Source organism: Falco peregrinus, chromosome Z, assembly GCF_023634155.1.
Source record: "Falco peregrinus isolate bFalPer1 chromosome Z, bFalPer1.pri, whole genome shotgun sequence".
In the NCBI taxonomy this organism is placed as follows: domain Eukaryota; kingdom Metazoa; phylum Chordata; class Aves; order Falconiformes; family Falconidae; genus Falco; species Falco peregrinus.
In genome coordinates, this window is record NC_073739.1 from 32,547,640 (window position 1) to 32,559,723 (window position 12,084).

The window sequence follows — 12,084 nt, forward strand, 5'->3', positions numbered from 1 at the left end:
TTTCTATCTCTCATGGAACCCTGCTTCCCATCCACCAGGCCAATCCAATGGCAATTCCCAAACTTGATGGCACCCTCAAACTGCCTCATAAAAAATCTTGAGTCACCTCCCAATAATCTCTGAACAGCTGTTTGCTGCAGTCTCCCTGTTCCATCCATGTGCTGGTAAACCCATTTTTGATCAGTTAATTCTCTTCTTGGTGTCTCTTCACAGCTAAGTAGTAATAATTCTGCAGGCTACATACCCTGTAACAGCCTGGAGGGGAAGTAACCTCTTGCAGAGGTGTGAAAGTTAAGATCTGCCCTCTTGCAGGACTAGCCTGCACGCAGTACACTGGCTGCATTGGTTACCCCAACCACGTGCCTCCTCATGCTTCCTTCGGTAAGGACTGTCGGCTATATATTTATGTGGGGTTGCACCGGCCTTTGCCCTGGCAGAGGTATGCAGGTCTTGACCATGTTTCTGTAAGGCAGACTGTACGTGCATCCTCCAGCTCAAGAAACCTTGAAACTGCTGACTGACAGAAGTCAGAAGTGTGCACTGGGGAAACAGCTGCACCAGCTCATTGGTCTGTATCCTTCTCGAGCAGGACAGCCAGAAGCTGCTGTATGAGCCGGTAAAGCCACCTTCATGCTGTTACTCATAGGAAGCAATAATAAAGGCTCCAATAAAAAACATTCAACTGCAGAAGATGAAATACATTTGGTTTATTTCTTTCTAAAGTTTGTACATATACATATATTGTTATACGTATGTGAGATCCTTCACTAGGGTTGCTTGATTTCAATTACATAAAAATTCTTGGGAAGCTTGCAGGCTCTCTGTTGCCCGTAAGCAACATTTATTCCAACTTATAAAAACACAGAGGAACAGAGTTATCGTCAGGAACATGGACACAAGAGAGAAGTCTACTTTATATCTCACAGTTTCAATACATCAAAGGCAAATTATTTATCTGTATACCGTAGGCTTACTTTATCAGCAATGATAAAATAGAGGAAAATATTTATATACAGTCACCTCAAGTGAAAAATAAAGCAATGTAAACTTAAAATCCAAAATATTATTTTAAATGATATAACAATATCCCCAAAAATCCTTCTTCCAAGGGGAAGAGGACTGATTAAGTGCCTTCATTTATCAAGAAATGATCATTCTAGTACCAGTTACATGAAGCAGAATAAGGGAGGGCATCCTGTAGTATCTGTAGAAAAGAGTGACAACTCTGCTTCAGGAAAGCATCTCTGTAAGCAAGTATATGTTTGAGTCCTCATGGACATCAGCAGCACGTGAACACATCTCCCATGAACAAGGGCTTGACTTAAGTCTGCACAGCTCTGACTCTGATCACTGAGGAGTATGCTTTTCTGCCCATGCATGTTCCCAGGGACAAAATAGGGTGCCCTGGTGGTGGGACAGCCTCAAACCCAAGACAATGACCATGCCAAGAGTCAGAGCAGCAAGTTTCACGCCGCTGGAAAAGATTTAGTGACTACCTCAATGCTGCTTCACAGCAGACCAAGAAGTTACCACAAGCAGTGAGACCGGGACTGCGTCTCTAGTGTGTTGCATGAAAAATACACCAGCGATTCAGTGATGAAAGTAAACCACATTTGAGGTTATCAGAAAGAAGGTTCCTACACTTGGCAAAAGGGATGAGAGACCACCGACAGGAAAGGTCTTGCAAGGACTGCTCTCAGGCCCTGTAAGATTAGGTCTGCACATAAGAGACGCACAGGGTGTGTGTACACACATGTGCAAAATGTTCTTGTGCACTACCACTACCAAGAGTTACTCTTCCCTGCTGAGTATCATGCAACAATAACTGAAAATTCAGTCCCCTTTCTTGGCATAATGAAAAACAACTCTGCAGCAGCTCAGGTGGAGGGCAACTGACACTTTCTAGCTGTGCCTCTGAGTGTGACAGTGCTCACATCATCTTCCCACTATATCACCATGGGAGGCAGGTAACCCAAGGGAGAAGCTCTGTGCCTGAAAAGGGATTGCAGGATTACAGCTTGCCCAAAGCAAGGTGATGGGGTTGTCCCTCTTCATTTTATCCTGAGCTACAGTCCACTCATGTCTCAGTTCTGCAAAACACAATCACTGTGGCCATGGTCCAGTGAAGTACAAAGGCATGGCTTCACTGAGGTTGCTCAAGTGCTTCAAGGTTAACTGAATGACAAGTTTTATGACTCCAGGTAAGAAACCTACCCTCAGGCTTTGCTTTCCCTTTCCAGGGATAATGCAGATAATGCTAGTGTTGCCCTGACTAGAGCACAATAGGAAAACCCACTGGGTTTCCATACGTCTTTTTACTTAGACCAGCAACTTGTTAAAAAGTTTTTTTAACCTCCCAAGGGAAAACTCTGGGAGGCATATGAGATGCCAGAGATACTTCAGCCCTGCCGCTCTTCTTCTCCCGGCTGATGAGCCAGACATTCTTTCAAAAATCTGTACAGTTGCAGAAAGAAACCCTCACTACTGCTGTACGGCCGTATCTACAGGAGACATCACAAGCACCTGTCCTCCTTGGACACTTTTGAACATGATGTCCCCTTGCTGAATTTTCACAGAGCGAGGTCAACATTTTCAGAAGTAAAGCTGTGTATTAGATCCCCGGAGTGTGATTTTCAGAAGTGAGCACAGATGCTCCCGGTGCAGGCACTGGGTGACATCAATAGGGAGAGAGTCAACCCAGTGTTAAGCTAGCAGAAAATCCCACCCAGTAATCCTTACTTAGACTCTCAAATATATGCCTTTGCTTTTGACGTGCAGAATAACAGGCAGGTCCTGGCGGACAACACATGGAGATCAACGCAGCTCAAGGGATACCCTAAATCTGTAAAAGTTCTGATGACAGTTTAACCTAATTTGAGAGAACTAGAACAACAAGCATCCTAACAAAGCCTGCAGCTGCTGAAGTGCTTTGACCAAAATAGGCCTCAGAAAAGAACAGCAGGCTTTGGAGTGCTGAGCCACAGAAGCCGTACTATACCTATGAAATATGTACACACATCTATAGGCATCACTTAAACATGTTCACCAAGTAATATAAGTCTCAGACTGTACCTCATACAAAGAGTAGTGGTTTTAAAGTTACCAAACTGCCAAAAAACTCTCTTGTTTTAGCCAAGTTATAATCCCAACCTTGAGTAAGAGGACATATTTGTCATGAATATGTACAGATTAAAAAAAACCAGCACACAACCCACCCCTGTTCTCATCCTACAGCCTTTCAGAATTTGACAGCATTAACATGAGGTTTTCATAAGCGTCTAAGTGATTTAAGACTTATATCACTGTCAGTTTGCCCTGTACAGTGACATAGACTGGGTATCATCCATCTCCCTTCTCCCAGCAAGAGGCTCAGGGGAGGTTTTTTGTGTAAAACAAGTCTCCACAGCAGCTTAGCTAGCTGCTCTGTGGTTACACCAGGATATTCACTTACCCAAGGAGAAGCTGAAATCTTGCCTGCTTAGACAAAAAGTAACTTTTCGTGCTGGTTTCATTTAAGTGACTTACATACAGGACCACTGCTTCAGAGTGGCTACCAATTACAGTGGTTTATGTCAGTGAAAAATCCTGCCCTTGTAGTCTGTAGCACTTTCAATCCTTGCATTGCTAAGTGATGTACTTTTCCTCAGTCCAAATAAACCTCTGGCCTATACCCCAGCTGATTCCTGGCACAGATTTAACAGCAGATGCTGTGGGAGGTCCCTCATTTTTTACATAGTAGTTCACTGCTCAAAGCGTAGCACAGGGAACGCTTTGGGCTGGCCTAAATTTGCTCCTTCTGACCATGCAGCAAAGTCATGGAAAGCTGTTGCTTGCATTTGCTAAGGGAACTGCTCTAGTAATTAAAATACAGCCTCAATGCAGCTAACAAAATAGACAAGCAAGGTATCCTCTCCAAGGTACCTTGCAGAGTGCTGAGGCTGCCTCCTTTCACTGTTCAACTGGATGTTGCCAACAGGAGAGCAGATACACATTTCCCCAGGACCTGTCCTCCTTGCTCTTATTTAAACCAGCCACCTTACAACAGGAACGTGGCATCCCTGGATGAGGGTGCTGCTGTCACAAGGAAGAAAAGCAGCAGGTGGTAGGGACAGTCTCTCAACAAGCACAATGCAGGTGAAAAAGGAAGCCAGCATTTCCAATTACCCCCAGCGCTGAGGGTAATGCTCAAGCACACAGTGCCCAGCAGGTCACCAAGCACAGAGGGTGGCACTAGTTTTCTGACTGTAAAGGAAGTATTGTCCTGCGCACTGGTGCTCAGCTTAGGTGGTATCACTTCTCTCGATAGCATTTTCTGGATGCTGACAAAGCCTCTTGTTGGTGGAGCAAATGTTCAGGCCCCACAGAGTGAAGCTCCAGGTGAAGCAGCTCACTATACTACACCTATGCTGCTGGGAGAGCTCTGGGAGAGAGAAGAGGAGAGGCCAGGCATACTGCTTCCTATATGCACTAAAAATATCCTCTAAAAAGCACAAGCTGGAGACTAGCTCTTTCAAAGCAATTTCTGAGACAGCTTTGTTGGTTTACCCCTCTAGGCAGCCTAGGTATCGGATGCTGGGAACACAAGCTGGGGAGCTCTGGTCATGCTCTGGGGAGAAATGTAGACTTCATAACTGCCCTCTCAGAGCTGATGTGACATCCCAGAGCCTTGGAGAGGGCAACAGTGGGAAAAATTTTAAAGAAGCAACAAGCTGGAACATTGCTTGAGATAAAGTGTGTATACTGCCTTTGTCTCTGCAAAAGCAGCTGGCGTTTCTAACAACCTGGATACAACTTCTCTGTGCTTGGGGGACACTGGTTGAAAATGGCTTCTCTTTTTTTTTTTTTTTCCTTCCTTTTTAAACATTTTTTACAGCTCCCCAAAAGGCTGCAAAATGTATGGCCATTTGATTTGGAAAGTACCCAGCTCCTTGCAAAACAGCATTTCAAAGTTTCACCACAGCATGGGTTGCCTGTGCCTATAGCCTCTGCCTCTGAGACTTTTGGAAACAAGACTAGGAATGCCTCAATTGTCTGGTCTTGAGTGTGGGAGGGGGGACCTTGTGTCCCTGCAGCGTAATGCTAGAGGATCATGGCAGTCTGCAACTCCGTCTCGCACCTCCCAGCTATAACTGTGGTTGGAAACACAGGCTACCAACGAGCAGAATGAAAAAGCTGTTCACAGGGTTATCCATTCAATGCAGTACTGCTTCAGGGCAGATTTTCTCAAGGCAAGATGGGACAGTCAAATTTTCTAGATTGCTGTAAGCATGGAAGGAAAGAGACCTGTTATACAGAAGCAGCTGAGGTGCTAAGATGACAGACAGGAGCAGCTTGACAGAAAAGGAGGAGGAGCTGTCAGACTGTGATAAGGCCAAAATTGATTTAGGGATGGAGAATGCAGAGATGGTAAGCGGTATGCTGTCTGCAGAGAAAAGCCTTCCCCGCTTTCAAGAACATTGCCATATAATGCCTCCAGAAGCCCAGTGATAACCCTGCCGCCTTTGGCTTTCTCCACTGCCACAACCACCTCCTCACGGAAGGGGCTGCTCTAATGAAGCAAGAACCTCACTCCTGCACTGGAGAAAGACAAAAATACTGGCTGTTTCAAGCCAGAAGAACTACAGAAGGCACTGTAGCTGTGAAAAATCACTGAACAATTCTGGTCTCTGGAGGTCTGCTAGTCCAAACCCCTGCTCAAAGCAGGGCTGTGCTCAGCACTGCTCTCCAGGAGAGCCCCCAAAAGTGGACAGACTGCACCCTGGGAGCAGGTGGGATCAGAGGGAAAGCACTTAAGTGATGAGCTGTTACAAGCTCTTAAAAAGCTTCTGGTAACCATTTACAAGTGGCTGGCTACAGATGAAAAAACTGTCTGAGTCAGCGTCGCAGCTGAACAGCGTTCCCCCACAGCTCCGCTGCATTAATCACTCTGCTGGGTGACTTATCTCTCTACATCAATTAAAGACACAACATAAATACTGGATTTAAAAGCTGTAGTCATGTTCACTGGTCCATGCGTGATTTATCTGCAGGACGCACACAAACACACAGCCGCTCCAAAGAGACTCTTTTAGCAGCTGCTGCTGAACGAAAACCATCTCAACCAGATCCCTGCATCCTGGTGACTCCTGGAGAAGAGTGTGGTTTTGGCTTTGGGAGAGTATCATACCTGCTTTGGTCACTGAGTGGGGAGAGGGGGAAGGCAGTTTTGCCCTTCTCCTTAACCCCTCTTCTGTGAGGTGCAACAAACCCAGCGAGACCTTTTCCTGCCTCTCTTCCCTCAGTCAAGGAGAGGAGATGGTCCAGCCTCTGGAGGGTTAGCAACCAGCAATGCTTCAGAGTAGGATGGATCCATCCATGACCTCTGCCTGCATCTTGAGAGGGGGGGATGCAGGCAAGGCTTTGCTTGAGCAATGGTTGCACACTGCAGGAGGGAGGATGACAAGGAAGGATGACGCCTCCCTGCATCACTGACACAAAGGCTGGGTTACACACACATGCTTGTAGTGATCTGCCAGTAAGTCCTGCTCACACTGAGCCCCCCTGGAAAGCGGCAGGCTGCTCTGCTGATACCAAGTTCTGGTGCATGGTGTGTCCCAGAGGAGGGCTGGAAATCAGCAGAGTATCCTTGCATACTGCATGCAACAGCAGCTGCTGAATCACTGAGGTCAAGCACTGGTCTCTGCTAAAGGCAAACATTTCAGCAAAGAAAGGCAAGGTACTGGGTCTCATGCAAAGCTACTTGGCCAGACTCTCAGTGGTACCACTCAAGCACTCAAGAAGATGCACCACTGACCTCCTGAGAAGCTGCCCCCACCCTTTACAAGGGTGGGGTGGGGGGTGTCAAGGTTGGGGGGCAAGCAAATTATGGTGCTGCTGATTAAATGATCCCATTCCTAAGGGAGTCTAGGAACAGCCCTAGGCATTCACAACAGGATCACCTTTTTCTCTGCCTCTGAAATGTGCATTTTCATATGGGTGCCTAGGATGCCTAGAATTTGTAAAGCAACGGGGCAAAACAGCGTTAATTAAAACTTGAGCAGAACCTGACAAATTCTCAGTAAACTAATCTGCACACCTCAGCAGTCTCACCAAGAGTACTTCAAGCTCAACAAATGTTCAATGACTAAAAAACGCAGTGAAAAACTGCATTTTCTAAGCCCAGATGAGACTTAAAAAAATATACCCTAAGCTGTTTACAAGTATACATGGAAATAGAGAATAAATAATGAAAAATGAAAAAAAAATCATCATTTTTGTAGTTTACTTTTTGACTTCCATTGCTTCGAATCATCTCCTCTGCAATGACTTTGAAGAGGAATTATCCAGTTTCTGTGTCAAAGCTGGGAAACGCATTTTAGAGAAATAATTTCTTTTTGAGCTCAGCAATTTAACTGCAGTCTACAGCATGCAGAATATTTTTAAAAGCTGGGGAAAAAATGTTAAATGTCACCTCTTTGCCTTTTAAAGCACTGCACTCCGTAATCACAAGAGGTTTGCTGGATGTTCCAGCCTGCCTTGAAAAAGCTCATCCAGACAACCCCACCCTGACAGCCAACCAGGGCCCATTTACAAATCTGCACAAATTTTTTTTGTTTCTGCCGCATGCTTCCTAACCCTGTTATTTAAGACCGAACAAGTTTTCTTCTCAAATGTGCATTTGGCATTCCCCAAATGAATTTCTTCTCTCTCTTATGCTTGTTTGTTTTAAACCACCAGAGCATGATGAACAGCTGCAGCGATCTGGCTTTGTTTCCCCTCTGTGAGCTGTTGATCTACCACACTTGATTAATTCAAAGAACCCCTCCCAATGAGCACTATCATGCACCTGTCTGCACTGAGTCTCCTAACTTAGCATGCTGTACCACACCACTTTGGCTCCAGCAGCAGAAAGCATCTCTCTTCTTCAGGAAGAGGACTGAACATTTTGCTCTATTGTAGTAAGCATGCACAACTTCCGAAGCCCCAGCGCTTGGGAAGCAGTGGCTGTTTCTGCTGGGGACTCTGCAGTTTTAGCAGTGTTGCCTGGGTTAGGGCCAACCTCCTGACTTCTAGCGCAGAGTGGCCACTTTCAGTGGCAGATGCCAGATGTGAGCGCGCGTGTCCCAGCATCATATGTGGAAACAGTCCCATGTGGTTTTGCTGCTGGACTGCAACTGCAAGGATTGATTTGCTTCAATACCTCCCACCATCTGAGACCGCAGCATCTCCATTACAGCCATTGTCGAGCACAACACCAGGAAAGCTGTCGCACAGCGCTCCTCAGCAGGGGAGGCAAGTCACACAGGGCTGTTAAGGTCCTTCTCTCTTTCATCACTCCCTGTCCTGCCCACAAGACTGGCAATTCAATAAGGTAGATTAACTGACTTTGGGAAGTCTGGCAAAGCACAAACCCACTCAGGCAGTAATTTTTTTGATGTGTGGCCCTTTGACTACTTCGGCTGGAAACACCAGCACGTTTCTAAACAGCCCTTGCATTGATCTTGATGTTTATATATGCGTTAAGAATTGCATCCATCAGGAAATCTGTCCTGTGCCAGGCACAACAAAAATAACAGCAACAAACAAATTTCAACTGGCCCTCAACATTACCTCCCAAGGTGCTCTGTGGGAAAGGCCAGTTCGGTTGTACTACTCCATACAGGGGAAGGGTGCGGCAAAATGGGAGAGACCTGTCCGAGCTCACCCAGTGGACCAGTATCAAACCTGAGATTAAAACCCAGTGTGTTAAGTAACAGGTGAGCCAGCGCTCTCTGCAGAGCCATGATGCTGCCCAGGCAAGAAGGGCTGGGAAGTAGGAAAATTATTTCTTCTTTTCTTTCTACTCCCTGTGCCTAAAGACTGCTGGCCACCCCAAGGGTCTGTGGCACAAACAGGGCTTTCAGGTATGGAAAGCTCTACTCACAGTGGTCTTTCCCTGTCCTGTGCTTCTCTCTGAAAGCCTGGTACAGAGTACACGTGAGCTGGAAGGCGGGCTGCTTCCCTGCAGGTGCAGCGTAGGATCTGCCAAAGCTGAGGCTGATGTGAGGCTACTCCAGGCACAGAGTAGCCAGGCCAACATCACACTGGCCTGCAGTGAGGACACATCTGTCCCCTTCTCCAGTCTGCACCAGCCTCTTCCGCCTATGGGAGCCAAAGCAGGAAAATGGAGAGCTGAGGAGAATCCCTTCCTGAAGGGAAAAGGCAAAATGCTTTGTCACTAGCACAGGAATTGCAAACACCTATCTGTGCACATCAACAAGGAAACTCCTGGACAGGGGAGTATCAGGGCACAATAGATCATAAGGCTCTATATAGCAGCTAAGTGAGAGCGTATAGTTAAAAACTACACAGAGGCCCTTTATCTTTAAAATACAATGCTGATGGCTGACATCTACAGCAGCCTCCTGCACAAACAAATTTAAAGCCCAGGTATTCATTCTGACTGGGTAATCCCTAATCTCTTTGATTGCAAAGACAGCACAGTTTTGGATACCTCCCAGCCTGCTAACTCAGGAGAAGACTCTCCTTGGAAGGAAACGAATTATTGCAATGCTGTCATCCCAGCATTGCCAGAGGTTCCCAGGTTTCATTCGTTTACACTCGTGGGTCCAGGGTCAATGCAATAACGACAAGCAACAGTGACTACTGTAGCACCTGCTGCTAAGTACCAGTACTAACATGCTCTGTATTGTCAGGAAACCAGCATTCCCAGCATCCCAGGCTCTTCCCAGCCTTCTGCAGCTGCCCATTCCCACAGATTTTCTCACAGCTACAGCCTGCATATACAGCACTGCAGCATTTGTCCAGTTACTTTTCCCACCCACCACATAAATAAAGTGACAAGTGACTTGAGATATGAAAGCCACATGCCGATGGGAGGAGATAAACGGGGAAGAGACAGAATATACGTCACAGCGCTCTACCCCTCCCCCAGCTCCTTTAGAAACAGAACAACACAAAAAAGTCCCGATGCTTCAACTGCTAAATGATAAATTAACAAAGCAAAGCAAAGCAGGAGCAAAGACATCTCCCACAATCTGCACAGAAACAGCAAAATATACAATAGAAAATGTCACTAACACCCCATTCAGGCAGATGCACTTATTTTTTGTGAATGACAGGTTATTAAATGAAAAAATTTTGACCACCGGTACTTTGCTGCATGGCTGTTCCCCTAGTTGTCATTTCCATCCTAAGTGACCTTCTGCTTAATGCTGGGTGTTTCTGGCTTGTAGTCCTTCCTCTCCGAGACATTGCGTTTCACCTTGGCACTGACTGGAGACTCCTGATTCAATGAAGGGCTCGAGTGGGATTTCTTCAGTCCTGGTGCATCGTTCTCTCCTCCGCTCAGCAGCTCCTTCACCCCTTCTTTCAGAAGGCCAACGTAAATCTCATAGCGATTTTTCTGGGAAATGAAAAGAAAGGCCCCAATCAGTCTGAAGAAAGTCTGCAGAAGCACTTGGGAGAATGTCTGGGTAACTTAATGGTTTCTGCTGGCCTTGAAAGCCAGGAGCCTAATATGGATGTGAACAATGGTACCTGCTGTGGACATGAACAATGGTGGTTAATGTAAATTACATTGTACAAAAAGGATTTCAGGCAGGCTGAGCCCAGGGGTGGTGTGCATTTAGAGGCATTCAGTTCTGCAGCACATAAATCCTGGTGCTCTGCTGGAACAGTGGCTCTCAGCTAGTTGGAGCGCGTGGTGATTTCCAAGTAACACCATCAAGCGAAAGCTTGCTGACCATAGTCACACTGAGTCATATTCTGTGCTCACACATATTAAGATGTTATGTGCCCCACACAGGCACGGAAATAAAGTGCAGCAAACTAAGGGACAACAAAAATCCTGCTCTGGTTGGCTGCAGCTCTCCCCTGCAACCCTCCACTCCCACCAGCAAGCAGGTCCTGCTTTCCTTGCTTCAGTCCACGGGGGAAAAACCAAAGCATGGTCCTGCTAAGGCCACCACTGAGCCTGTGAGAGGATACTCTGCAAGTCCAGACCTTAAAAAGGAGCAGATGAGAGGGCTATGACAGCAGCACAGCATGTTCCCCTGACAGGGCCACTCATTGTGAATGATGAAGGTCGCTCTCTTTCTAGACGCTTGTATTTTTCAACTGGAAAAAGTTCACTTTACTGTGCCCCACGTCCACTTATTCTGTTCCTTGTCTGGAATGGAGCGCTCCCACTCCAACTAAAGATTTTGCTCTGTGTTCCTCAATAGCATCTTTCTGCACAGGATACCACAGCAACCAAGAAATAAGGGTACATTAACAGAAGATTCCTGCAGGGCCTCAAAACCAGAAGCTGGGGCAGGAGGTCCTGAGAACTGAGCAACCCAGCTCCTGGGATTTGTGTAATAACCTGCCCCTGACATATCCACTAAAGAGGTGGTGCAGGCATTGTAATTAAGGTGATCTCAGTGGGCTGGGACCAGGGAAGGAGGATGTAAACATTGCACTGATTGTTAATTTATACTTCAGAGTGGCAAAACATCTGCCAAACTATTATGCTCCTGACAGAGGAAAAGGTGTTTAAGAAAAATTCTTCCAAATTACAATAAAATAATGAAGTTTTCTCAGAAACAATTATTGAAGGGTAGAAGTCAAAAAGCTTGGTAACTGCTTTGAAGTGTGGAATATATAAGGGGCGGGGGAGGGGGCAGGAAGGAGAGAACATGACTGGGTTTCCAATGAGTCTCTGAATAAGCAACACCTCATAGAGGAGGATCATTAAAGGATCCACCTGAAAATTAAATAAAAAGCATTTTTATCAATTCCGTATCTGGAGCTCCAGCTCCACAATGCGAGAGACAAACAGATGAAGCAGGTAAGATGTGTCATTCAATAAAAAAGGAAATGGAGAAACAGCAAGCAGAACCATGATGATGATGCATTGGGGTGATGAATGATTCATCACACAACAAACGGGACACCTCTGCAAAACAGAAGGCAAGCCAGTGCTCTAAGCCTGGGATTGATGTAATATTCATCAAGGGAGAGAGGGACTTCCGTATGGACTTCTGTTCCTTTTTGGTCCAGTAAACATCACTAGGGTCACAAGACCCAGCAATCAGAATGGAAATCCAGGATCATCTTCTGCCC

The 12,084-nt window shown here is 46.1% G+C and overlaps 1 protein-coding gene across 8 annotated transcripts in view; it reads right to left on the bottom strand.

Moving 5' to 3' along the window:
* The window catches only part of PSD3 (pleckstrin and Sec7 domain containing 3), a 140,378-nt gene that overhangs the window by 6,303 nt on the left and 121,991 nt on the right, over nucleotides 1-12,084 (bottom strand). For 6 of the 8 annotated variants that reach the window (XM_055790658.1, XM_055790655.1, XM_055790654.1 and 3 more), the window contains one exon: nucleotides 693-10,384. The exons of the other annotated variants lie outside the window; for them this stretch is intronic. In XM_055790658.1, coding sequence (XP_055646633.1) covers nucleotides 10,172-10,384 — 213 coding nt within the window. In that variant the 3' untranslated portion in view covers nucleotides 693-10,171. Of the gene's footprint in view, nucleotides 1-692; nucleotides 10,385-12,084 lie in introns of those variants that run through there. 8 annotated transcript variants of the gene reach the window in all.